At 31.0% G+C, this 27,589-nt stretch overlaps 5 protein-coding genes and 1 long non-coding RNA gene across 7 annotated transcripts in view; 3 read left to right on the top strand and 3 right to left on the bottom strand.

The window, feature by feature from the left end:
- The window catches only part of LOC128395778 (transcription factor stalky-like), a 30,439-nt gene extending 20,738 nt beyond the window's left edge, over positions 1 to 9,701 (top strand). Inside the window, exons 4-7 of the mRNA XM_053356261.1 lie at positions 3,823 to 3,990; positions 4,063 to 4,251; positions 4,370 to 4,662; positions 8,444 to 9,701. Of these exons, the coding sequence (XP_053212236.1) occupies positions 3,823 to 3,990; positions 4,063 to 4,251; positions 4,370 to 4,662; positions 8,444 to 9,037 (1,244 nt within the window). The 3' untranslated portion in view covers positions 9,038 to 9,701. The remainder of the gene's footprint in view (positions 1 to 3,822; positions 3,991 to 4,062; positions 4,252 to 4,369; positions 4,663 to 8,443) is intronic.
- Positions 9,702 to 10,038: 337 nt separating this feature from the next.
- On the top strand, positions 10,039 to 12,566 carry LOC128395782 (guanine nucleotide-binding protein subunit beta-2-like). The gene is made up of 9 exons (XM_053356267.1): positions 10,039 to 10,213; positions 10,277 to 10,339; positions 10,420 to 10,565; positions 10,653 to 10,716; positions 10,785 to 11,023; positions 11,472 to 11,601; positions 11,848 to 11,919; positions 12,103 to 12,319; positions 12,428 to 12,566. The coding sequence occupies exons 1-9, from the start codon at positions 10,205 to 10,207 to the stop codon at positions 12,532 to 12,534; spliced, it is 1,047 nt and encodes a 348-aa protein (XP_053212242.1). The 5' UTR covers positions 10,039 to 10,204; the 3' UTR covers positions 12,535 to 12,566.
- Positions 11,076 to 16,722, bottom strand: LOC128395779 (tyrosine-protein phosphatase non-receptor type 11-like). The gene is made up of 8 exons (XM_053356263.1): positions 16,351 to 16,722; positions 15,498 to 16,083; positions 15,340 to 15,436; positions 15,124 to 15,200; positions 14,890 to 15,042; positions 14,099 to 14,382; positions 13,663 to 13,882; positions 11,076 to 13,191 (listed from the first exon to the last, which is right to left on the bottom strand). Exons 1-8 carry the CDS (start codon positions 16,572 to 16,574, stop codon positions 13,108 to 13,110), a joined length of 1,725 nt encoding a protein of 574 aa, XP_053212238.1. The 5' UTR covers positions 16,575 to 16,722; the 3' UTR covers positions 11,076 to 13,107.
- A 133-nt stretch (positions 16,723 to 16,855) lies between these two features.
- On the bottom strand, positions 16,856 to 18,756 carry LOC128395781 (succinate dehydrogenase [ubiquinone] iron-sulfur subunit, mitochondrial-like). Its single transcript, XM_053356266.1, has 4 exons — positions 18,547 to 18,756; positions 18,137 to 18,398; positions 17,951 to 18,008; positions 16,856 to 17,696 (listed from the first exon to the last, which is right to left on the bottom strand). Exons 1-4 carry the CDS (start codon positions 18,625 to 18,627, stop codon positions 17,183 to 17,185), a joined length of 915 nt encoding a protein of 304 aa, XP_053212241.1. The 5' UTR covers positions 18,628 to 18,756; the 3' UTR covers positions 16,856 to 17,182.
- Positions 18,757 to 18,797: 41 nt separating this feature from the next.
- On the top strand, positions 18,798 to 21,362 carry LOC128395780 (inositol monophosphatase 3-like). Of its 2 annotated transcripts, XM_053356265.1 has the most exons (4): positions 18,803 to 18,948; positions 19,098 to 19,176; positions 19,358 to 19,595; positions 19,665 to 21,362. In XM_053356265.1, the coding sequence occupies exons 3-4, from the start codon at positions 19,378 to 19,380 to the stop codon at positions 20,614 to 20,616; spliced, it is 1,170 nt and encodes a 389-aa protein (XP_053212240.1). In that variant the 5' UTR covers positions 18,803 to 18,948; positions 19,098 to 19,176; positions 19,358 to 19,377; the 3' UTR covers positions 20,617 to 21,362. The 2 variants fall into 2 exon arrangements, with proteins under 2 accessions (XP_053212239.1, XP_053212240.1); XM_053356264.1 differs by having other exon boundaries at positions 18,798 to 19,176.
- LOC128395783 (uncharacterized) lies at positions 20,969 to 22,221 on the bottom strand. Its single transcript, XR_008326718.1, has 3 exons — positions 21,505 to 22,221; positions 21,383 to 21,403; positions 20,969 to 21,086 (listed from the first exon to the last, which is right to left on the bottom strand). It is a non-coding gene; the product is annotated as an uncharacterized LOC128395783 (long non-coding RNA).
- Between the last annotated feature and the right edge of the window lie 5,368 nt (positions 22,222 to 27,589).

The raw sequence follows: 27,589 nt of genomic DNA, 5'->3' as shown, positions 1-27,589 counted from the left end.
ATTACTTTCATATTTCATAATAATTGTCAAACAATAATTTGTGATACTTTGAAATGAGTAACTTGAAATTTTCAAATATTTACAATTTAATAAATTGTTACAATTTGTTTTAATCATTTTGATTATGCCAAATAAATTAATCATTTCAAGTGATTAACAAGTGATTAAGAGGTTTTCATAATTTCAACCAACAATCAAGATTTAATTTCAATTCAATTATTGTTCAAACTCCGGGTTACCCTTGAAATGATTAGGATACACAAGCGATTGATTTGATTTGATTTGATTACTTAATGACAATTAACAATTGATTGTTTTGTTTATTAACAACCATTTATTATAAATCGATACAATATCCATTGGCAATGATTTAATTGTGGTCATATCGATGGGCAATTTGAATTACAATCAACCTAGAAATTAAGCCTCCAGGGCAATTAAGAGAGCGAAAAAAAAGTCTCAAAGTGAAAAGTGAGCAATTTAATTGTTGAGCAATTTAATCACAATTATTTTAACATTTTGTTCATTTCCAAGCCTAACCTTTAATTGTAATCAGTGATCAGAGTTAATCATTCATTATGATGATTTGAAAAAAAAACCATCATCATTAAGAGTCCAATCAATGTAATCATTTTGATATTTAAACCTGCAATTGACCACAATTAAACCATATCAATCAATTTAGTGATAACCAATTAAATTAGCATAACCATTGATTACTTGATCAATTTAATTACAATTAAATTATATCAAAGTAGCAGAAAAAAAAAATATTAATCAACCTTCAACTGGGTAACAATTTAATTGCTTGAAGGTTAATCAAAAATACAATATTTTTTAAGGTACTAATTAGTTGGGCAATTAAACAAATTATGGTTAACTTTTTGATTGTAGATTTACAATTTATCTCAATGAATGGGGAAAAAAATTGCAAGTTAATCAAAACCCTTAATTGTTGGTTGACTTTTACAATTAACTTACAATTAGCAAGAAAAATAAAAGGGTTACCGTTAATTACCTCAGGTCTTAATTTGATTTTTTGTTAATCATCTTCCTAAATCAACTTTTTGATTAACTTAATTAAAGTGTAAAAGGTCATCAAATCATTATAATTAACGGAATTAAATTAACATTTGGATAACAATTAGATAAATGTTGTCTCTTTATTTTTGCTATACAATTGGTTCAACAATTTAATTCATCACCTAAATGATTAAGTTGAATGATGTTAATTGTTGATCATGAAATAAAAACTCTTACGGATGTAACATTGATTAGCAATTAATAAATCACAATTAAGATCACGTAGCTAATACAATCAATGTTATGATCACCTTGAAGAAATTGATTCAAATTGTTAACCATTAATTATTTTTTACATTAATTTGATCATGAATAAATTGATTAGGTTTTAGCAAGCAATTAATTGTTACTAAACTTTGGTGATGATTGTTCAACTTGAGAGCAATTAAATTTAGTTACATGTTACCAAGAAATGATCATGTTAATTGTTGGACATAATTTGACCTTAATTGAACTTATAATTAGCCCTGTTAATACATTAATAGTTTTGTTTATTGTGTGTTGATAATTGTTTACAATTAACATAATCAACTGAATCAGTGGAGAGTACAAATTATCAAAATTAAGATGATGATTAATTCAAATGTTTATCACTCAAATCACATCTTAAATAACACAACTTGAGGGCTTAACAATTAACTATAACACCTTAACTGGTCATTATGATTCATTAAATGTTGTTGATTAAGATCTTGACAAATCAGAGAAAAAGTCAAAAGGAATCACAATTAGTTAATCTTTCGCTTGGAACCGGATTAAAAATTCATATTTATTAATAAATAATCTTGAAACTCTGAAAAATATCATTGGAAACGTTTCCATGGTTACCAATTTTTGACCTCACAGGAAAACGGAAATGATGATTTTTTTTTCATCATGATGATGAGCCCACCGAGTTAGTTATGATTTAAATCATCTGAAATAATTTACATTGACAGTTTTGCTGATGCTCAATTGATAATAATCAAGTTGATTGACATAAACACCAATTAACTGTCAACAATTTTGTTATTTTAAAACTTAAATTGTTGTAATCAACTGGTGTTAACTTTGATTACCTTTTCAAATTGTTTCATACCTTTGATTATATTGGTTAAATTATTAGTCTAACAACAATTTATGTATAAATAATTTGCTGATCATTAACAATCAAAGTCAATCAATTGTATGTCTCTCTCTCTGTTTAAACTTAATCAACTGGATTAAGGTTAAAACCATTGATGATAATAATCAGTTCAATGATTTAACATTTAATCACCTTGAAAGTTAATCATTTTAATCAATCGGTTAATTGGTAACTTGATTAACTAATTGTTGAGTTTCATGATCTCTTGTATTGTCTGAAAATCAATCAATTGTTAATGAAGGCAAAAAAATTGACACCTAATCATTATAAAGCTTAATTGTTAACTAATTATCTCAACAATTAACAATAATGATCAACAATCAGATAAATTTCCTGTTGATACCTTTTAAATATTATCCTAAATCATTTGTAATAACAATTAGTTAACATAACCATTGATTAAACTGTTATTTACAATTATCAAATTTACAATTATCATTTGCAAACTAAATTAACAAGTAACAATTTAATTTAAACTCATTTCCAAGTCTCAATAGAGTCAAAGATCAACAATTAAACCTTCAAATTCAAGGATTAACTAATCACGTTACCTTAATGTTAATCATCACAATTAACATAACGATTATCATGATAACTAAAGATGATCACAATTAAAAGTAATCCTTAACCATGAAATTAATTGTTTCAATTACCTTTGACCAAGTTAATTGTATTAAAATCAACAATTAGCATCACAATCAAAAAAACTGAGCCCATTGGATTTGATTGAAAACTCAGCATCTTATTAATAAAATTATCATGACACAATTAAGTCTTGATTTACAATCAAGTGTGTATTTAACTGATTGTTAATTAGACTCTTATGGTGAGTTAATCAACCAACAATCAATGATGATTAGTTAATCTGATGACTTTTTTTTCAGCTTTACTTTTGTTTTGTCTGTTTGATGATTAACTGAATTAACCCTCAGGCAAAATTTTCAATCAAAATTTTTTTTCTTGGTTAATCATTTGGAAGCAGAAAAAAAACTCAAATGATTATCTAAACAATTAAGAATCAAGTTTGCACTCATCAAATCAAGTCTAATGTTGATTTAATGAAAGCAAATTAAATTAAATCAAATTACTGTTAATAATAATCATCTTCATCTGATTTCTGATGTGTTTATGTTATTAAAACTAATCTGATTAATTATGTGACTCTAATTGTAAACTAATCTCATCATAATCATCAAGCTAATTAATTAATTATGTACTTAAATTAACTGTCAACCGGTGACCTTTACTATCTACAAGATAATTAAATGATTTACCTTGATTGTTATCATTAACCAATAAGCAAATCAAAATCCTAATGAATCAATTAAGGTCTAGTTAAATGTTTTGTAACTAATCAAGATATACAATTAAACAAATCTGTTAACAGAAAGTAATTAATTAACTGATGGCGTTGATTAATGGTCACAATTTAGATTAAGATTAACAATCAGACAAACAATTTATCCTCCTAAGTGTCAATTTAAATTGTTCAAAAACCAAACAAAGTTTTTCCAAGTTTTAATTTTGCCAAGAAAACTGATCAATAGGAATCGATTAACTTTTTTAATTGTTGCTAATTGTGTTTCTTAATTACTTTTTGTGTCTTTCTCTAGGTGTTTGTAGTCCAGGAGCCGCTCCATCAGTGTCATCAATTAATCGTATCCTTCGTAATCGAGCCTCTCAACGAGCTTTAGCCGAGTTCACTCGTAATTATCAATTAGCAGCGGCATCAGTTGCCCACTACCCGATGACCCCACCTCATCCAGTTCCTCCTTATCCAGGTAAGAATATAATAGGATTGATAGAGTTACGAAACAATTTACTAATTGTGACTTTGTTGTTGTCTTTTCCAGCGGGAGTTAATGCCTCAAACCCAAGCACAATTTACGCTCTTGCAGCGGCGGCCAGCGCCATGTTAGGGTCGCAACCTTCACCTCAAATGGGTCCACCTTTTTGGCAGCCGATGGGTTTACCCAATTCAAATATGATGCATCCATCAATCCAAATGAGGGATGGAGATGGTGATCCTGGTAAAGATCAAGGTGAGAGCCGAGAGAAAGTTCATTTTCATTGAGAAAGTTGATGATGAGTTGGATTTTTTTTTCAATTCGAATTCGAAAATTTAACTTTTTTTTTCATGTTTTCGATTTCATCTTTTAGATATCAAAGATTCTGATGATAAGGAAGATAAATGTGGAAGTGGAATGAACAGTGAAAGTTCATCACCAAATCTCAGTTCAATGACGAATCCAAGTCAACCTAGTCTCGGCTTTGAGCACTTAACATTCAGTTCCGCTTCAGATTCTGCAGCCAAATTCCGTCGGAATCGAACAACATTTTCACAAGATCAATTGGAGGTATTGGAACAAGAATTTGAGAAAACCCATTACCCATGTGTATCTACACGTGAACGACTCGCCCAACGAACAAACCTCTCAGAAGCTCGAGTTCAGGTAAGTGTCACAAATATTAATAGAAACAAAGTAAACAAACAAACTTATCCAATGGTCATCAAAACAACAAGAGAACAAAAAAATCAGACAGAAATCAACAAATACCCTAATCATCGACATGATCACTATGTAATCATCATCAGAGTCTCTCAATTGATAACAATTGACAAAACAATCAGTAATCAGATAGCAAATGATTATAACTATTAACATATTTACCTGTTCAAATCACAGGTAAATATTAGATATTATCATCATTACAATTTCTGATAATATCTTACTTTAACTTCCCGGAAGTGTTATTATTGATACAATTGTTACTTTTAATCATGGCTGAATGAAGGTGTTTTCATGGTCAACAAATTGTTTACCTGTCCAGTTAAATGAACCTTGAAAAATTCAATGAAAAGCTTTCAATTATCATTATTCAACCATTGTAAATATACAACAACAATATCGAGAGCTGATAAAATATCATCATGATTAACCATTTACATTTATATTTCAATTACAGTTACTCAGGTAAAAATCAGAATGAAACCTCATCATCATCATCATCATCAAATTGATATAATATGTTACAGAACAATAATATTATAAACCAACTGATATCACCTACCAAGTTTTCATCATTATGATAATCATTAAATTCAGAATTTTTTTTCTCAGCTTAAAGCCTTAGTGGTCAGTTGAATACAAGAAAAAACTATTTACCAACCACCCCCTACCAGTGGGTCCATCATCATCATCATCATTATCATCATTTACCCACTGGTTGATTACTTTATTATAATTTTACAACTTGAATGATTTGTTAATTTTGATTGATCCAGTTGTACCCTGAGAAACAACTGAATTAATGATGTTAATTCATTTCCAATACAAATCAATTGATAAGTTAACAAGGCGAAACAAAGTATTGATAGACATTTGATCAACAGTTATCAACAGTTAATTAACTGGGCAACGGTCAAAGTTAATCAAACCTACGCCCTAAGAAAAGGTTGATGATTAAATCAAATTGTTTCTTATATTATAATAAATGATTGGGAATGAAAAAAAATAACATTTTAACTAATCAAAATAAAGGTTTCCAATTGTAAACACAGTTAGAGTTATATAATCATCATTATCGTTGATTGTTGTTGTTGTTGTGTGTTGATTAACAAATATAATACATCAGTTGATAGTTTACATTACCAGCATTTAACCATCAACACCTTATTAATGTTAAATTGATGTGCCAATCAATAAATCATCATATTAATTTACATGATGAAATCCAATGAGAATCTCAATGAATTTCTGAATTTTCAAAGCGATTTTTTTTCCTTCTGTTACTGTTTAACCTTCAAGTTGGAAGATTTTTTTTTTCTTGACCAGTTAACAATTAGGTGTAAATTTTACTGATGGTGATGATGATGGTTATAATTGTAAGAATCAAGTTAATTGTTTGGTAGCAATTTAAATTAATAACTACTACTCCTTGTTTCCTTTCTCGTTGTTGTTGGTTCTCACTGGTCATTTCTCATTGACCTTCTTGTTGTTTTCACTACTTTACAAACTAATCACCATCATCATCATCATCATTATCATCATCTACCTTGTTACTGTGGTCATCAACATCACTGTTAATCACACAGTTAGTTGTTCAATTGTCCATCATCATCATCATTGTCCATCATTCTTGTGATTCTCATCATCAGGTAAACTTAATTGTAGGAGAGAAAAGTTTTCATACTCTTTGATTAAATTATCATCATTCACTTATATCGTAATTATCATTACCTATCAGTTACAATTTACTGGGTAATTGTTTCAACGTGTTGAATTGACAATTTTTCCAACACAAAACAATCAATATAAATTGTTGTAGTGTATTTGTGTGTGTATATATATTATTACAATTAGTTAATTTACTTATTATAGATATTTAATCATCTTAAAATTTTGTTTTTTTCTCTCAATTGTAATTCTAATACGGTTAATGATTAGTTTATTATCACGATTGGACAATGAAACAATTGATGAACTTACACCAAAAAGTTGATTAGTTAAAAGTTGATGTGATCAGTTAATGGTATTAGATGATCAGGTAGATAAAGAGATGATGATAGTTAACAATTTAACTAATGATTAGCGGCTAAAATATTATTTCTTATATGATTTAATTCACAAGAAAAACAGAAAATCATTATCAGAATGAAAAGAGAAGCAAAAATAAAAACAGAAAGTTAACAAATCGTAATGATGATAATAAAACGATAATAATAATAATCATAATGATGATGTTCATGTATGATGATAATGATGATGATGATTAGGACTTTGTCTCTCTCTCTCTCTCTCTTTATTATCAACTGGATCGCGTCCAGGGTACACTCGAAGTAACCTTTTTATGGTCACGAACTGGGTGCTTAATGATAATGGTTTATAATAGTAATCAAATGGGTGATTAGTAACAATCAAGAAAAAGAAAAACAATTTCCATCTTAATTCATTTCTCTAGATTTCCGATTCCGGATCTTTTATCATCATCTTATCATCATCATTAACTTACTATTATTATTATCATTTAAATTGTTGATGATAATGATGATGATATGCCTACAATCATCATCATCGACTTGATTCTTGATTGTTGATTCTGAAGAATCAACTTTTCATTGGAAGAGAGAAAAAGTTTTTCTTTTTCTATTCCAAAGTTCTGAGATTCATTAGTTACTCAGGAAGAGATTATTTTCCATCATCATCATCATCATCATCTTTCTATATTCATTCTTATATATTTTTCTTTGATTTATCGTTCCAATGATTTTCTTATTCCTATTGAACTTTTCTCTCTCATTTGATATTCGATATATTATCAATCAATTGGATCTAATCAGTTGATTTACTAATCACGATTGGACAATAAAAGTTAATATCCTTTAGTTAATCACTTTTGATTAGGTGTTCACAGAGTGTTGTCTTCCTTTAATTTAGTTAATCGTTTTGACAATTAACTTGACAATTAACTTGTAGCTTTATATAGATTGTAAAAGTTGTTGAAGAAGTGAAAAAAAAATTAACTAATTATTATTATAAATGAATATTTTTCATTCAAATTAACATATTTATCTTAATAATAATCAACAACAATTAATTTGTTTAATTTAATTTAGTTTCTCAATCGTAATCATCATCAGTTAGTGTTTACATTTAAATTGTGATGATTATTGAAAATTATAGTTAGTTAATTGATAGGAAAACAAAACCTAAATCAATATCAATTGATATTCATATATATTGATTGAAGTTAATTACTTTTTTTTTATTGAACTGAATTGAATTTAATTTTAAATTTGATAGATTAACTTTTTCAAATCTAATCTATAACAATCAATGAGAGGATAAGTTAAAGTAAATTTAGATTAATTGTTGATCTGATCAGACTTTTAATCATTCATGTGAATGTAAAAAAAAGTTAATTGTAGCTTAATCAATGTGTATACAAATATATATATTATATAATATTGAGTATTGTTAATTGTAGGATTATAATTAGTTGAATCATAATTTAATATTATTATTAGTTACACTTACCGGTTTAATCATGATAACCTGATTATTTGTTCAACCTCTTTGATACAAGTTGATTTAGTTAAAGTTAATCAATGACAATCAATAAATCAATCATAAAGTGATCACCTTTAAACCAATTGACCATTAAATAAGTGATTTAGTTAATGATTGATGATTATAATGTTAACTTGTATTTTATTATTTTCGATGATTAAAGGTTTGGTTTAGTAATCGAAGGGCAAAATGGCGTCGACATCAACGAATGTCCAATTCTGGTAATTCGAGGTATTCATCTTATAATGAATCGCGAGATTCAGGATCACCAGGTATGGATATGATGTCCGGTGATGGGTCAAGAGATTCATTTGCCACAAATGTATCATCAGAACCACCCCACTCTGATGGAAGTGTCAACTCAACCCACCATCACCCGAACAATAAAACCACCGCCAGTAATAATAATCACAACAATCACCATCATAATCATCGTCATCGTCGCTCATCATCATCTCATGATGAGGATATTGATGAAGATGAAGACGATGAAGATATTGATAATCATCATGCACACAATCATCACCACCAACAACCACCACAATCTCAACAACAACAACAACAACAACAACAATCTCCACCTTCACCATCAGTTAATGAACTTTTATCAGGAAACCGAATCAACAACCGAACCAGTTCATCCTCATCCTCACGATCACCATCCCCACAATCAACACCACCAAAGGTTTCAATAGCATCCACTAGTCTCATCATCGGCAGCGTTGATTCAGCTTTTAAAAAGGTCAACTCAAAATGACCACAACAAAACAATTGATCCAAATTTAGGTTAATCAATATTTATCCTTCTCATCAAAATCAATCAATCAACAAACACACACACACATAAACCAACTAATTGTTATCGAAATGATTAAACAATTAATCAACCCTTTATTCATACGGATTAATCATTAATCTTGACAATTAACTTGTCAAGTGATTATCTTTAAATTTACTTAACTTAATCAGCCAACAAACTAGGAAATCACAATTAACTAAATCTCATCCCAATGATTACGATTCCAATTCCAATTACTTTGTATCTCATATTTTATCCCACAATTTAGTTTAAAATGTTAATCTCACCCACACACAACAATCAATTCAATGGAAACTTTTACAAATTATCATTGAGAACAATTAATTTAATTATAATAATTTAAATTGTAACAAAAAATCATTAACCTGTAATTTCACATCATTTCACCTTAACCTCCATTTTGTTTGATCACAATTTCTTAATCACAATCCAACAACAACATTAACCAAAACTATTTTAATCAGCTTGCGATATAAACACTCCCAACAATTAAAACTAATTGTTCACCTCAAATTGGAAACAATTAACTCTCTCTCCCTCTTAATCAGTGTCATCATGAACAATTTAAATTGATACCAATTAATAAAAAAAAACAATGACAACGACAACAAATTTTTATCCATTTATTGATTAACCATTAACACTTTGACAATCAAAGTGAAATACAATTAACTAATTATTGTTTACCAAGATGAATTAATGATCATTCTTGATTGTCATACTATTGCGTGCTATTGATTAATCACAATTTAAGAAGCTAAATTGATAAGGTTTCAATTTTTTACTTCTCTCCACCGGATTAAAGGTTTACTTTTACTCCTTCATGATTAACTAAATTACTGTTAACTGAATTGGGAAGCCTGATCAATGATTACTTTGATTGTTACCTTGTTTAAAAGTCATTGTAACTTTTTCATCTCAATCATCAACAATCAATAGTAATCAGTTAGTTTTGATTAAACAATTAACTTAACTTTTTGTGTGCTCGTTTGTGTTGTAGTTTTTTTTTAATTTTGTTTCAACGTTCCAATTGAGATCAGACAATTGATTTAATTTTATGTTAATCCAATTATAGAAAGTTAATTATAACTGCTTGGTAATATAATGGTTAAGGTAAATTCTGTGATCATTGTTAATTAGATTGTCAACTAATCAAGTGTTTGTTAATTGTTCCAGAATAAACCTCAGGATGTTTTAGATCTTGAAAATGAATTACAACAAATCATGACAGATCTAAGGGTAAGTGTGATTAAAGTTGATTGTGATTTAGAATCATTTCTGTTTTTCTTACTAATCAAATTGTCTTCCAAACAATTAAGGCTAATCAAAAGTCTGTTCGAGATAAACAATTAGAGGAAATTTGTGGTGACATGTCACCAGTGATTTCGGTCAAATTGAACTTTCGTCGAGCCTTAAAAGGTCACTTACAAAAAGTAAATGCGATTCATTTTTCCGGAGATAGTAGGTAAGCCTAATTGTTAATCTAATTGTTGATCCAACAATTAATCATTTACCTTTGATTTGTATGTATTTCGCACCAATTTAACTCTAGGCATCTTGTCTCAGCAGCTCTTGAAAGTAAACTTATCATTTGGGATACGATCACAGGGAATAAGGTAATTAACTTGATTGTTGGGAGGAAATTGAGTTTTGATTAATTTTCATTTTTCCATTGGATCGAAAGACCAAAATTATTGGACTTCGGTCAAGCTGGACAATGACCTGTGCGTTTGCAACCTCGGGTAATATGGTCGCTTGTGGAGGTATGGACAATATGTGTTCGGTTTACGATCTAAATAAACGCGATTGTGATAATACTGGTGCTAAATTGGTTCGAGAACTGGCCGGATTCGATGGGTTCTTATCGTGTTGTCGATTCGTTGATGATAATAATCTAATAACAGGATCAGCTGATAAGAAAATGTAAGTTTGACCAATGGTCACCGATGGTATACAATCAAATATAATCAATCAATTGTAGTTAAATAATATTATAATCAAAGTAATGATATTAATAGTCATATGAAATAATAATAAGTATATAAAAAAAACAACAGTATTGCCAGGACAAAATTGGCAACAATTGACTGGTGTGTTTTTTTTTGTTGTTGTTGTAAACAATTAACAAATTTTATCCAATTGCCTAAAATTGATTTGATTGGAGTTTGTGAGTGTTTGATCATCATCATGATAGTTAATCAATTGTTGTTTGGTAATATTGTCCTTCCGTCATGTTTTATATCATTTGATTTCTTTGAGTTAATTTATCAGATTTACATTTTGATTATTATATTTATCCAATACTAATCAACTTGATTTAATTGTTTGTTTCTTTAATTCTTTACTTTTGATGGGTTACTTTCTCTTCCAGAGTCCTATGGGATATTGAGACTGGATCAAAGGTGAAAGAGTTTAGAGGTCACACTGGTGATGTCATTTCTTGTGCCATTTCTCATGATTCATCGAATCTGATCACTGGATCGGTTGATAAAACTGCTAAGGTTTGTACTTTGTCTCAATGGTTCGAAATGTCCGACAAAAGTGTTCATCGAAACAAGAAAACAAGAAGCATGTTATATATTTACAATGTCCATTGGTTTGGACTGTGGTCAGTTTGTTTTACAGGAAAGATGAAACTGCCATTTCTAATCATCAGATATCTTTGATAAATATAAATAATTCTGTAATTATATCGGAAGGAATAACTTTTTCTTTTGTCTCTTTCAAATTTCTTGATGATTTTTCAGCTCTGGGACTTGAGGACCGATAAACCCGTTCAGACGTTTTTTGGCCATGAAGCTGATGTAACTTCTGTCAATGTAATTAGCCCATTTTCTTTAAATTGATTGATTTGATTACTTTTTCTTTGTTTGTTAACTTTTGATGATTCGGCTCATGGATAATACATAATAATCAATTGTGATATATTGGATTTGTTAATTTCTTTTCTTGGATAAATTTGATTGGATTCTTTCCGTTTTCTTTTTCTTTTTGTCTTCTAGTTTCATCGAAGTGACTTTGTTTTCAGTACAGGATCAGAGGATCGAACTTGTCGACTTTTCGATATTCGAAGTGACCAAGAGATAACAGCTTATAAATCACCAAATTCACGAAGTGGTTTCACTTCATGTGCTCTCTCCTTATCTGGACGTATTCTGTTGGCAGGATCAGATGATTCAACAATTCATATGTGGGATATACTTAAATCAAAACACGCAGGTAAATCCATGTTAATTAAATAGTTATAACGGTAATTTAAACTCAATAGATAATCTAATATATAATAATATTATTTTTTCATAATATAACGGTACATCTCTGGAACAGGAAACCTTTCTGGCCACGAATCGAGAGTATCAACAATATCTTTAACACCGGATGGAATGGCCTTGGCTTCTGGTTCCTGGGATACAACCATAAGAGTTTGGGTTTAATTTCTAAGGCTTCGTCTTATATATAAGTTGAACATATTGAGAAGATAACGATGATGATGATGATGATGATGAGATTTGGAAAATGATGAACAGGAAAATTGGAGCATCAAGAAGACACAATCTTTTGTTTTGTCATTAGAAGATAATTTCCGATTGTAAACGAAAAACAAAGTTATATATATCAACGAATAATATAATGTAAACCTTATCCAATTTCCGTCCATTGGTGTAAAAAAGTTGATGATGAAGAAATACTTTCAAGTCCAACGAAAAAAAAAGAACAACGGAATCGTAAAAAATAAAAATGTAGAAAGAGACACGAGAATAATGGCCAATGGTCTTTCGTTTTCGATCTCAGGTCTTCCGTTTTTTTCTATTTTGTCCGGAAAATGTCGTCAATTCTCATGTGTGTGTACGTTTTGATGTCGTTTTTAGATGAGTTTTGGTTGATAACAATTGTTGAGGTGAAACGGATAAAAGAAGATGAAGAGAAAAGTTCGAGAAAAGTTCAAGGAATGGTGGAAACAACGTAATCTTAATTAGGGCCCGAATTATTAAGAATTATTATTTTCATCACTTTGGATTCATCATAGTAGATGGAAGGTCTCCGCTTGCGTACTTTATGTTGGTATACTCACGACCCGCGATGAGACTTCGCTGTTAACGGAAGGGGAAAAAGAAGAAATAAAAATAGGTAAATAGTAAAGAATAAAGAAAACAGCGGAAATTATCAAGATTTAGAATGAAAATTCTTTTCTTTTCTTCCAAAGTAGAAATGAATATTTTGTGTATAAAATAAAAGCATTTAGAGAGAAAGAGAGAGAGGAAAAGTTCATGCAAGGGATAAGGATTAGAATTTAAAAGATTGAGATTAACGAATGAAAGATTAAAATGAACAGGGATGATAATGGTGAGAAGGTGAGTAGCGATTAAAAAAATAAATCGAAAGTATTTGAAACTATCAGGTATGCGTTTGTTGTGTCAGTGCGAAAGGAGGAGAAGTGAATCTTAATGGAGGAGGTGGTGTGGTGGTGGTGAGGACATGGTGGAGGTTGGAATTGGTGGTTTGCTCGTTTGCAAAGATTAGAGTTAAAAAGCTTTCGGGATTCAGAGGCTTGTTCCTTGTACCTGTTTGGCCAGTAAACGCTGTTGTAAAGTTTCAATATAATGTTCAACGGCCAGATAAACGAACTGGTATTGAGCTTCCGTTTGTACAAGTCCTGATCTTTGAGATCGCACCATTTGAATTGTTCTTGGAATATCAATCTCACAATCCAATCCTTGTCTCTTAATTTGATCAATAATCATATCGATAACAATAAAAGTTCCAGTTCTACCGATTCCAGCACTAGAATATTATTTTTTAGAAAAAAAAGTAAATAGAAAAGTTTAGTAAGTTAATAATATTAAGTAATTAGTTTTTGTATCAACTGTTGTCAAGATAATTAATCTTCATGTGTGTTAATTGATAGATAATCAGTTTTGGCTAACTCTTTTTGGTGATACTTATTTAGTTTTAAAGTAAAACAAGAATTGATTGTAAATTTAGTGAACTGAGTATTACCTGCAATGAACAATTATCGGTCCAGCTCCTTCAATAGATTCTTGTCTAACATTTACTTCGTGTAGGAAATTAAGCACACAACCAGGGTAAGTAGGAACACCATGATCAGGCCACGCAGTGAATTGATATTGATAAACAGTACGAGTTTCCGTTTCACTTTCGTTACTAACTTCCAATTCTCTTAAAATATAATCTTTGGGCGGTTTTTCTGATAAGCATTTAACCTTAATCTTACCATAATCTTTACTTTGACCTTCATGGGGCCAATAACGAGCACATTTATTCTAAAGAGGAAAAAGAGAGAGAGAGAGAAATTGAAGAAAATTAATATTGAAGGTAATAGATTAGGGATAATGAGAGAGGAAAAATTTTGTACACAGATGATGAAGGAGAAAGAGAGAGAGATGCGTATATGAGCAGGAAAAAAGAGGCAAATGTATCGGTAAAGCGAAAGTGATCATAAATCATTGATGCAAATGCGAAAAACTATAAAATATAAAAGGAACCGAAAATTGAGTTTTACCGTGAAAATGCAAAAGATGCTGATATGCATCTCTTTCTACAAGATTTTGCAATTCAAGAGGTTTTCTTATTATTTTTATCTGATTTACATTTGCATTTGCTCATGAGAGGCGATATCTGGGATAGCGGAAAGCTCACTTTGCAAAGAAATGATGATGAATGATAAGGGAAGAGAGAGAGAGAGAGAGAGGGAAAAAGGAGCTTGTGAAAAGCATGAAATGATTATGCAAGAAAGAAAATGGATGATAAACGATCCAACGATCGACTACCTTGGATCTTTCTACTTCTTTCGTGGTCATTACAATAACACGAGAATTTTCTTGCCACAACATTCGCCAAAAATCATCTACAGAATTCGATAAAGGTCCTTGGGTGGCAATATAAGTTTTCGTTGACAAAGAGCCAGTACCTTCATCTTCAGGCTGCAAAAAAAGAACGATGAAAATACAATTTAAAAGGTAATTAGTTTAAATTACAGGTTCAAGGGTTAGAAAATGTGATACCTTGATTATATTTGCATTGATGTAATCAGATCCAATTGAGGTATCACCATCTCTTAAAATGACACGAGTATAATCAACTGATGAAGGAAAGAAGAAAAAAAAAGTTAATCAGCAAATTGATGAGGTTTTTTTTCTGCTTCAAGTATTGAAATTTACTATACACATAAATCAAATCAAGTAATTTGGTTAATTAGCAGAAAATGGATATTAACTTACAAGGTAGAATATTTTTGTAACGATTTTTGGCTCTATTTTCCGGCCTTTGACCTTCTTTCCTTGAATATAAATGTTTGCACTCTTGTTGCTGTAAATACTATAAACGGAAAGAGAAACAATTAGAATCTGATTGTTTTAAAAGGCCAATTTAAACTTACCTCGAATTCCTCCCAAAAACCGGCCTTCCCGTTATTTTGAGCATTCTCCTTGGATAATACCTTAACTCGACTCTCGATGGTCGAAGCGGTGATTTTGGTCGCGTTAAAGGGTTGCTTTAGGTGTACCACTGTCCCGGAAGTCTCGACCATTGGATTTTTCTTATAATATTCAATTAATTCTGATAGACTATCAAATTGTTCACCACCGCCGACATCATATTTACCATCTTGAAATCTAATTATAACATGAGTAACTTTATCATCGGTTCGCACCGACAAAACATAATCACCAGGTTTACTCATTGATTCACGAACAAGAAAACTACCATTTTTACCTTTATCAAGTAAAAGCTTTTCAGCTTCCTTTCCTGATAAAGCTCCATGAAACCATCGTTCACTTGTTGGATCAGATGAATTTAATGGATATTTCAGCTCAATATTGGAACCATTTTTCTCTTTCAATTGTCCTTGATTTTCAATGTAGAAAACAACTAATTCGGCTAATGTGGCAAACTTTTCTCCACCATAAAGATCATAATAATCACCAGTGTTTTGAATTTTAATATGTGTCACTTGACCATTTCTCCTAAAATTGATTAAACACAGAGAGAAAATTACACAAGTTAATTACACTGAACAAGAAGACAAAAGAAAACATTTCAAAAGAGAATAGAATTCAAACTCCGAACAACCAAAGCAAAAAAGAGAATAAAAACTAAACAATAAAAGAAAAGAACAGAATAAAAATGATACAAGGGATAGAAAGAAAAAGTGATTGAGGTGATGACATTTTGCATTTTAGAAAATCAGTTAGTGTTAGTTAATTGGTCGTTTAATTGGTGTGACAATTTACCTTACTGATAATGTAAAATCCCCTGGATTTGATTTACTCGGACGGACCAAGAAACTGCCATCTGAACCTCTTTCCATGAGCATCTTTTCAGCCTCAGGGCCGGTGATGTTTGGGTGAAACCAACGCCCGATCCTCTTGCTACCAGTGATCGAAGATCGCCAAAGGTCAGTTTCTAATGGTTGTAGATTAGCTTGGAAACTGTGCACATTGGTTAGTTTTTCCATTGGCCACAAAAGTGTAACGATAAACAAAAAGTAAACAGTCAACAATCAAGTGAAGAGTAACAAAATCAACTCAACGAATCATTTGATAATAATAAACATCACAATTTTTTTCTTCCATTTAGTTCAAAAGTTCACCAACAGATGGAACTTTTTTTTCTCCAATTGGAATAATTTTTTTTTCATTTTTCTAATTGTTGACGAAAATTTGTTAATTTCTTGGTTATTTAATTGTCTTTAGAGGTTGGATTTTTATTCTAATTAAAAAAGAAAAGTAAATAGAGTTAACTTATTGCAGAGTTAAATTTAATTCTCCAGATTTTTCTCACTCTCTGAATTGAATTTACAGATTACTTTTTTTAGTTCTTGTGAATACTTTATACAATTAACCTTAAGAGAATTAATATTTTTCATTATTAATTAATTGTATATATTACGATTTGTGTGTGTGTGTGTATGTTTTGTATGTATGTATATTATTCGTGTTTTAACCGAGACCAAATATCCGATTTTCTTTTAATTTCTCCCTAATGGATTTAAAAAGATGAATGAATTAAATTAAATCTTTTGAAAGAGAGAGAAAGAGTTCTGAGAGTGAATTAAAAAGTTAATTAAGCTTGTCCTGATAATTGTGGTTCTCCCTTTTTTGACCATCCAGCTAGAAGTTTCTTTAATTCGCCGATTGCTTGTCCTGGATTTAAATTCTTTGGACATGTTCGTGAACAGTTCATAATTGTGTGACATCGATAAACTGAGAATGGATCTCTAAGTTTATCTAATCGTTTCTCTGTTGATTCATCTCTCGAATCGATTATCCAACGATAGGCTTGCATGAGAACAGCGGGTCCAAGGTAACGGTCACTATTCCACCAATAACTTGGACATGAGGTTGAACAACAGGCGCACAATATACACTCATAAAGTCCATCAAGTTTCTTACGATCATCGATACTTTGTAAATTTTGTTTCTTTCCAAAACCAGATTCATCCTTTTTCTGTAACCAGGGTTGAATTGATCGATACTGTTCATAGAAATGATTCATATCTGGAACCAGATCTTTGACCACATACATGTGAGGTAAAGGATAGATTTTCATTGGTTTATCAAGATTGGAGTCGATTTTACTGAGAATAGGAAAAGAAAAATGGAATAAAATTATTAGAATTTGAATCAATCGTAATGTAGATAGAGAGTATCAAGTAAATTCATTGAGTATTAAGCCTTTCCCTGCTTTCTCTTGATTCTTGGAATAAAAGATTATCCGGATAAGAAGAAAAGAATCTCTTGATATCATGATCCAATTTCTAGATGAATCATGACCTTGAGCAAATACATGGAATAGAGAGTTTCATTTCGAGGGCAATTTAATAGAGTCTACCTGATGCAAGCAAGTGTATTACCACCTCCGATATTCATAGCACAGGAACCACAGATACCTAAATAATTAGAAAATGAATTAGGTAATTAGCTTGTTATAGAAGAAAAAAAGTGAAAGATAGAATGGAAATAAAATAAAAGAGAATAATCAAAATAGAATAGAAAATGAATGTAAACAAAAACAAACCTTCTCGACAAGAGCGTCTGAAAGTCAAGGTTGGATCCAATTCATTTTTGATTTTAATGAGAGCATCAAGTACCATAGGTCCACAAGAATTTAAGTCAACATCATATGTTTGCATGTAAGGTTTAACTTCAGGAGTTTCAGGATTCCAACGATAAACCATGAACTTTTTAATCTTCACATCAACTGAATCTTCAGTTGATTCCTTTACAGCAGCAGCAGCCGAAGCAGCTTGATTATTAGCTGTGTTGGTGATTCTCTGACCCTAATAGATATCATATTCATAAGATAAGAGGAAAATAAACAAAATAAATGAAGATAAAAAATAAATACAATCAATGTAATCAATCAATCAATCAATCAAATTGGTGATGAGAAAAATTAAAACGCAGAAAAAAAAACTTAGGCCTTACCGGTAGATGAGAAGATGAAGTAAGAGAGAGGAATTGTTTTCCATTTTTAACAATTAATCGGTTCATTGTTAGACTCATCATGTAAATCAACTGATGAAAGAAACAAAATTAAAATTCAATTTAAATTAATTAAAACACAAAATGAATATTAATCTAAATCAACAAGAGAATCAAATTGTTCTCAATTAGCTAAACCTTTTTGTCAAGAACAAAATTTTTCCATATGATCATTTCCAAGGGACCGTCACTTGAGATCAAAGAGATTCGTTTGTTATTGTTTTTGTTTTTAATTCTCTTGCGAAAAAAAGTTAATTTAATTGTTTCTCTTGTTAATTTAATTTCTATTTTCATGCCAGTGGTTAATTAAAGTGTACCAAATATTATGGAGTAAATAGATTGGAGGTAATTGTTGAATCTCTTGATTGTTGATCATCTTAAAAACCTTTTGGAAATGTCAATCATTGATAATATCTAAATGTTATCAAGATGGAAACACTTATTATTATGATTTTCTGATTACTGTGACAATTAATTGCTGATTAATTTACCAGACTAGGGGCCAGACAGTTTACTAATTGTATTACATAATTAATTCAATATCTGGTTCGCTAATAATGAGCTGGTTTTTTAGTAAGTATTTTATCATAAAGTATAACAATTGACAATTGGAATTGGAATTGGACAATTTTCGTTTCAATTCAATTTGATTTTAACTATTGTTCTGTAAAATTGATTATTATAAGTTAATTATATTGATGAAGATGGCTGATTGGTAAATCTTTTCATATTTTTTTTCATTTTCTAAATTCAGGTTACTCATGATGACAGTTCATGTACTTTGATTCATTTTGGTTCTTGGAGAGGGATCGACATTTTCGGGTCATTGAAATGTGGCCTTACATGATTCGAGTCAATCCTTTTGGATTTATTGTAATTCTGTTCTTATTCATTTGCATTTATTTAATTTATTTATCATCATCAATAACCAATGAGGTTCTTTATCATAGTAAGGCAAGAAAACGAGAACCAAATCTACCAGTTTCCCTTGGGTATGTTTAACCTAAAAGAATCACAATTAATGTATTTACTAAATTGTTCTTATTCCTAATCAATTATAGAGGACAATCTATTGATCTGAAGACTCTTCTGGTGACATTAATCAAAGCAGCGGAAAGAGGGGGCAAAGAAGTGGTCGGAGTGATGAAGAACCGAGAATTACATAGTCGATCTAAATCAAAGGACGAGAATGGGAAAGATGAATTATTAACCGAAGGAGATTTACGTTCCCACCAAATGATGGTTCTTCAAGTATCGGCTAAATTTCCTGGCCTACGAATCATTTCAGAAGAAAAAGATAGCCCCGAGGGCGAAGGATTTTTCTTGCCTTTCGGTGAACTTCAAGATGTACTTTATGCGGACGATGTTCACAATCTACCAAGTTCCATGGTCTCTATGGAAGATCTGGTTGTTTGGATTGATCCATTAGACGCAACCCAAGAATACTCAGAGAATCTGACCCAATATGTCACAACAATGGCCTGTGTTGCGGTGAAAGGTGTTGCCACCATAGGAATTATCCACGAACCTTTCAGCCAGGAAACTTATTGGGCTTGGAAAGACACCGGACTCTCCGAATCTATCGAAGACTTAATTTTAAATGTTCCAACTCCAATGAAGAGTGAAAGTGAATCAAAGTTACGATTCATTGTATCTCGTTCACATACTGGAGATATAAAATCAAATTTAGCCAAAATGTACAAAAACGATGATAAAAGTTACGATGTGAAAAGTGCCGGTGGTTCGGGTTACAAGACACTCCAGTTAATCAAGGGTTTCGCCGATGCTTATGTTCACAGTACATCGATCAAGAAGTGGGACATTTGCGCTCCAAATGCTTTACTCAATTCAATTCCAAATGGTATCATGACCGATCTTAAGGGAAATTCAATCGATTACAACGATACCGGTGATGTTTACAATAGAAACGGTCTTATAGCAACTCTGAAAATGAATCATGAAAAAATCCTGAAACTTTTCAGTGATTTAATTTCTCATTCACACTCGAAATAAATCTAGTCACAATAGTAGATTAGATTATATGAAAACGATTTTCAAGCAATCATCTTTTTTACTAATCAATTTCGTATTCGACTTTTACATTTAAATGGATAATTGAAAACGATCAAATGATTTGGGAACTTTTTTTGTAAAATTTTCGTCCGTTTTTCTTCCCATCAATTATTGTATTAATAGTTGAAAAGGTTAACAAAGTGATTAGAATGTGGCTTAATCCGATGGATTATCTGTGCGATCATCTCTCCCACTCTCCTCTGGCTCCGTTTCAAGGGAGGAAATACTTGCTGCAGCAGAAATTGGCTTGAAGTTCTGGTGATCATATTCATCTCTATTTGATTCATAATCATCAAGACTTGAGGATTTCAATGGCTTGGAAAAGTCAACCGCTCGTAACTCATTTGGATTTGCTTTTGGATATGACCAGGGGGCAACTCTAACCATGTGTGGGCCATAATATCTTGGAGCTGAAAGATCAATAAATCAATAATTCAATATACATAATATTAATACATAAATGCTACAATGTAAGTGTGAAGATCAACAAGGAAAAGAAAGAAAATTAAACATTCGAAACCTTTGAAAGAACTTAAATTAAATTGAATTGAAAGAAACCTAACTAATCATTCAATTAAGTTGTGGTTTTGATTGTGATAATATTTAAATCATATTTATATCATATTCAATGTAAAGGAGGTAAAAAAGGTAAAAAATTAATAACAAATTGATAGTTTAAAAAATGATAAAGTTTCAATATTCTTACCAATCCGCGATAATAGTACATCTTTGATAGCATTTTGAGAAGTAAAAGAAAAGCATAATAGTTTAATTAGTTGAATAGATAATTAGAATTGATTCTCGACTCGATGAACTTGTGAAACGAACCTGAAGCAGTCCACCATTTAGGTCCAGAATTCCAAGAGGTGTGAATCTGTTTTATTCCCGTTTCCTCCTCAGTGAAAATTTGATGGTAATATTTAATGGCCTTAATATATTAATAAAATTATTAATATTTAATAGCACATAAACGGAACACTATGAATGGTTCCTTGTATAGATCGAGTGAAAATCTGTCCAGAATTAGATCATTAACACACTGGGTGTAATAATATTCGTAACTCTTGGGATCGTAATCGATAAAAGTCTTGATTTTTTTCGGCAGGAAGGTTAACCTGAGCATGTATCGGAGTTTCTTAACTCTACGAAGTCGAATTACGATTTTGGAAACCAATTCTTTGGGGTCAAGAATGGAGATCATTTTTGGTTCGTACGCATTGTTATAAACTTCCGCACACAGAGCATAGCATTCTGGTGAGCGAAGGTCAAGCTTTTTCGTTAGGAAATTGACAAAGTTTTGTACAGTTATCGATCGACCGAATCTGCATATTTTGCCAAAATAATTTTGGTTACACCGATTTCCGTTTGAACTTTCAGTATATGGGGAATTGGAATCAGTTCATTGGCTGCATTTACCATTAGTAGTAAAAAGGGGGCGACAAAGTTTCCGGAAGCTGCAGTACCGACCACTTCCCAAACCGTACCGACCATTTCCGGTATTAAGGTGGTGATGTGGGTGGTGGTAACTTCCGGAAACACTCTTAACCTCCGGAAGTAAAGTTTTCTGGGTGAAATTTTTTGCTCTTTCTTTTATTAAACTATTAATAATTTTTTTTCTCCAATTCAAATGAAATGAATCTTATGGTTGCAAATGATTTTAATGGTGAAATTAAATTTATTTTTGCATAAAACTTATACAACTTTTTCAATTTGTTGAAATTTGCAATGATATTTTTAAATGGAACTTTTTGCAAAAAATTTTTTCAAAGTAAATGCATAATATTGCATATGCAAAAATAATCGAAACCATTAAATATTTGGATGACCAGCAAGTCTATTTATCTCTCTGATGAAATAGTCGCTGGATCTTTCCAATAATTTAATGGTTTCAATTATTTTTGCAGTACCTTCATTTTGTGTTTCCGAAGAAAAGTTTGCAAGAGTTACAATCTCCTCGTGGATACCGACCAAGTGCTCCATGATCCTCAGGTATTGGGCTTTTTGACGGCGGGAAATATCCTCATTCTCATCCATTGCAGCATCAGCAATTTCACCATTGTTGCGCACACGAGACTCGAGATCCTCGAGATTTCTGTTTATGATCTTTGTTAGCTTGAGCAAGAATGTTCAAAACAGAGTTCATATTGTTGAGCACAGAACTAATTGTCTCAAATTTATCCTGAGCGGATGAAGATGAAAAAAGAGATAAGTCACCGAGGGAGGAGGATGTAGATGGTGATGATGGTGGTGGTGGTGGTGATGGTTGATTCAAATCAAGGGTAAGGGTAACATTTCCATACTCTAAATTGTCAAAATAAAACACCCGAAACAATAAAAGAACTAATACAATCACAATTATCACCTACGTAAGCAAAAGAACCATCATAACTGTCTTTCTGACCTTTCATCACTTCCCTTTTATTCAAAAATTCGTTGAAAATACAGTTTATTATTTTCTACCGGAACTTCCGGTTATTAGAGTTGAAACAATTTCACCCGCAAAAACTTTACTTCCGGATGTTACAAGTGTTTCCGGAAGTTATCGCCACCCACATCATCACCTTAATACCGGAAATGGTCGGTACTGCAGCTTCCGGAAACACTTTCCCCCCTTTTTACTGCTACCATTTGAAACGGAAAGAAACCTTTAATGGTGATTCCATCGGCGAATCGAACTCGAGATGAATGTGCTTTAGCTTTTTTAGCGGCCGTTAGAATGGCCGATGAACGAGACGAATTAGACAAACCGTTAGTTTAACTGAGTCATCAGCCGAAATCATGTCCATCACTTGATCTCGAGGTAATTCAGAAACATCAAAACCATTGACTTTAAGTACTTTATCCTCGGACTGAGCGGATAACCAGCGGATTTTCCGAACCAAGAATAAATCCAAAGCCAATCTCAGGTTCTCTAACCAATTCGACCTCCCGAGGTTCGGGTTTTTGGCGTTTTCACTCATATCAGAAATTTTCAGGGAATCTGATTGAAGTAATATTGATTCACTTTATTAACTGTCACTTTTACTTTATTATTTTATACGAAGACTTTATCAATGCAAAATTAGTTGAAGGGGAATATCATTCCAACTAACTATAACATTAGTTTACATGGTATTTTATATTTATCTCCATCCTCATCTTCATCTTCATCGCTATTTTATTTTTAACTCGTCTCTGGTTAGAAGACGAGTAGTTGCCACCTATTCTATTTGCAAACATCTCCCCAGTCTTATGGTGACCATTCCACTGGTCAAGTCCAAATCTCGAGGGTTTTTGATTTATATATAGCAGTATGTTCTTAATGAAGAAATTGTGGTCAACGTTTTCCATATTAGATCTGTTCCTTGTTTTTTTATAAACGGTGAGCAGAAATAATTGTATCATAATAATGTAAATTTTTTCTGGCTCATTCGTCGATTATGAGGCTGTTTTTCGTTCACTTCTGGTCGTTCATCTCGCTTATTGTGATCTGATTTGAGGTTGAGGAAAATTGGATTCATTGATCAGCTTTTCAGTTTTATTCTCAGATTTACATTGTCGCTCAGGTTTGATTGTTCGATTGAGGGTTGATCATTTGTGTTGATTGAGTAGACGAGAAAATTGATATGTTTTAGATCTTTAGGTGAATCATCGTTGAGGATTTAATTTTCATGCGATGAGTGATTGCCATTCGTGATGGCAAAACTAAATACAGTCAACTACCCAATTTTGTCCTACCCAAAATTGTCCGATCGATCGTGGCTCCATTTTCTTAATCGGAACTAGCCCTTCGTTGTCTTAATTAAATCTTATCGAATTGATTTTAAAAAAATCGAAATCAATATTTTTAGTTAAATTTCTGGTTATTTGAAAGATTTAATTAGTTTTAACCAGTAGGGGCGAAGCTACCCCCTCTGGCCCAAATCAACTTTGTCCCTTACCCCTTTTACCTTTCCTTTCTCTTTTTTCTCTCTTCTGACCTATTCCCTCCCCCTTTCTTAATTATGCTGATTTTCCTTTCTCTCTCCATTCCAACCTTATTTAAATTAATTGTTATATTTTAAGTCTAATTATCTTTCTCTCTCTCTCTTTAATCATTGAAGAATTTTGTTCATAATTATAAACAATCCCTCTTTCTTAATGATGAACAAGTTTTTTTAATTATCGAAGAGAGAGAAAGAGAGAAAGAGAAAAGAAGCTTGAAGAATATTAAACAAAATGTTTTTCTCTTTACCAAACAACATTCATTGATCATTTGATAAACAAAACATTTTTGTTTTTGATAAACAAAACACAAACAAGAAAATTTCTTTTATATATTGTTTTATATATTTGATTCATTTTGAATCAATATCAATATCAGTGTTTTGTCATTTGTGCATTGCTTTATGAATTTGTTTTACAACAATATATTAAATAAAATCTCAACGACAGCCACAACATACAACATACAACATACAACATACAACATACAACATACAACATACAACATACAACATACAACATACAACATACAACATACAACATACAACACACAACAGTAAGATTAGTATGTTTTTATCTCTCTCTTACTTGTAATAACAATTTCGGCCAGGTACTAAAACTGGTTTAGTACCTAACCAAACCACCTCATCTTTTTTAGTGATTTCAATAGGCTGTGTTAACATTCAATTTAACATAAACATTCATTTCTAGGAAAGAAATGTTTATGTTAAGATGATGGAGATAAACATGATGGAGATGATACGGATGAAGATGAAGAAGATAATGATGTTAATGATGAAAAAAGCTAATTTATGTAATCAGTTGTGCTTGGGATTTATCCCAATCAAGTTTAAGTTCAATAAAAAGTGAATTGTGCAACAAATGGTCCGTCGAGAACCGGATAAGAATTCATTCTCATCAATTCATAATAATTATTATTGTTTCAATTTAACTTAATTGTACTTTATGTAATTATCTCTGAGTGTCAAATAAATCGTTCAATCGATTGCAGGATAAAAGTGATCAATTGAAGTAAATTTACTTCCGTCCATCTTATCATCATCTCAAATTACAAAAGGATTGAAACATTGAATTACCCAACAGGTAAATAAAATTAATTTGAATATTTCATATCATTAACTTTATATAAACTTATTAATCAACAACAAATTACAAAACATCTGAATGATATAATTAACGTCAATTCAACGAGATTAATTTATCATCAAGTTTGTTTATCTATTTGAAATAAGTTAAACTAATTAAGTGATTTTTCCAAAGGAATTAATAACAAACCTAATAAATAATTTCGTGACTTAAATACAATCATTACTCTGTTACAAGTTTCAACAATAAGTTAACTATCATAACATCATCATGATATCTGTAAAAGAAAAGAGCTTCAGCCAATAATTTCACTGAATAATTCCAATCAGAATTTAACACAAAAATATGAATTCAAATTAATCACTTCCTTGGAAATAATAACCAATCAAAGCTGAAAAGGAATTAATTAATTAACTAAATTTAAACAAACAATTTAATCTTTATTAATTACAAATTAAACAAAACAATAAAATCATCATCATCATCAACATTTGATGTTGATCAACAGAAATTAATATTTTCAACCTGTTGTTGTGGTTAACCAACAGCAACAATAACAATAAATGTTTGGCAACAATACGTTAATTAATTGTTGGCTTTGAGCGAGAGAAATTAAATCGTAAAGAAAGAGAAAAGAAAAAGAAAAGAAAACAAGAGAAAGAGAATTTAAAATCCCTTTTGTTTTCTTTCTCTAAAACTTAATTTACATTACATCCCTACCCTCATGATTAAACGAAGGGGTTTGGAATGATAATTCAGGTTATATTTCTTGATATTGGCAGCAAATGTTTGGAGTGAATTTGTTCGAACTGGAATGCTGACTCCGAAATAGCGATATCATAAATGTTGGTAGCAATTTTCCTGATGACTCGGAAAGGTCCACAGCTATTTGGATCCAATTTCCTCTTATTGATTCCAGCTCTGTTTTTAATATAAACCAGCTCATTTTCAGAAAATTTATAATCATCATGTTTGTGATTATAAATATCAGCATTTGTTTTATGATTCTCAATTGAATTTTTGAAAGCTTGAGAACGGGCTTAAGCTAAATCAGGAAATTGAATATCAGCACTGTGATAAAATAAATAGAAAGTTTAGGAATCAAAGGATTATTTAATCTAAGAAAAATAAGTAAATCTGAATAAAAATAAATACCTTGATATACTAATTAACTGGGATTAATTTAAATGTTAATCCAGTATTAGTAGATCACTAATTATGATAAATTAGTTATTAGATGTAAGATTAAGATAATTTAATCTAACAATCTCTTTCTTTCTTCTTTCTTTCTTTCTTTCTCTTTCTCTCTCAACTATAAAATAAAACCCATAGAAAGAGACAAATCACCCTCATCTCTCACCTAACCCTTTACCAGAGAAGTTCCGGTCTCAGTGAATAGACTAACTTCTCTTTCCTCCTCTCTCTCTCTTTCTTTCTTTCTTTCTTTCTTTCTTTCTTTCTCTTTCTTTTGTCTTGATAACTTCGACCAGGTGGATAAACTTGTTTATCCACCTACATTTAGTTTATCAAACGGAGGAACCAGAGCTGGCCAAGACCACGCGTAAGGTGATTGTCTAACGTTGGCAAGAGAAGTAAGTGGTCAACAAATTTTTGTTTTACTAACAATTACCAAAAGTATCGATTAAAAAGTTAAATCATGAGACCTAATTAATCAAAATGAGCTGTAATCAAGCTAACAATTAGTGATTAACTATAGTTAGATTGATCGTTCCTTTGTTCAAAGGAAAATCGATTTTTGTATTTGTATTCGAATACATTGACAGTTCATTAGAATCGATTTTTTTCTCTTCAAAAAAAAATCGAACCTCAAAATCAAGAAAAT

The sequence above is a fragment of the Panonychus citri genome, unplaced genomic scaffold, assembly GCF_014898815.1.
Source record: "Panonychus citri isolate SS breed McGregor unplaced genomic scaffold, ASM1489881v1 Contig00141, whole genome shotgun sequence".
NCBI classification, from domain to species: Eukaryota; Metazoa; Arthropoda; class Arachnida; order Trombidiformes; family Tetranychidae; genus Panonychus; species Panonychus citri.
This window is presented reverse-complemented; position numbering and strand designations above follow the sequence as displayed.

Coding starts and splice junctions, on each gene's coding strand:
- LOC128395782 (XM_053356267.1), top strand. Junction 10,566..10,652: donor CATTTTTCCGGAGATAGTAG/GTAAGCCTAATT, acceptor ATTTAACTCTAG/GCATCTTGTCTCAGCAGCTC. Junction 11,024..11,471: donor GGATCAGCTGATAAGAAAAT/GTAAGTTTGACC, acceptor TTTCTCTTCCAG/AGTCCTATGGGATATTGAGA.
- LOC128395779 (XM_053356263.1), bottom strand. CDS start 16,574: ATGGAAAAACTAACCAATGTGCACAGTTTCCAAGCTAATCTACAACCA. Junction 15,201..15,339: donor TTACAAAAATATTCTACCTT/GTAAGTTAATAT, acceptor TTCCTTCATCAG/TTGATTATACTCGTGTCATT. Junction 13,883..14,098: donor CCGATAATTGTTCATTGCAG/GTAATACTCAGT, acceptor ATAATATTCTAG/TGCTGGAATCGGTAGAACTG.
- LOC128395781 (XM_053356266.1), bottom strand. CDS start 18,627: ATGATGAGTCTAACAATGAACCGATTAATTGTTAAAAATGGAAAACAA. Junction 18,009..18,136: donor CAGACGCTCTTGTCGAGAAG/GTTTGTTTTTGT, acceptor CTAATTATTTAG/GTATCTGTGGTTCCTGTGCT. Junction 17,697..17,950: donor AATACACTTGCTTGCATCAG/GTAGACTCTATT, acceptor TCCTATTCTCAG/TAAAATCGACTCCAATCTTG.
- LOC128395780 (XM_053356264.1), top strand. CDS start 19,378: ATGTACTTTGATTCATTTTGGTTCTTGGAGAGGGATCGACATTTTCGG. Junction 19,596..19,664: donor AATCTACCAGTTTCCCTTGG/GTATGTTTAACC, acceptor AATCAATTATAG/AGGACAATCTATTGATCTGA.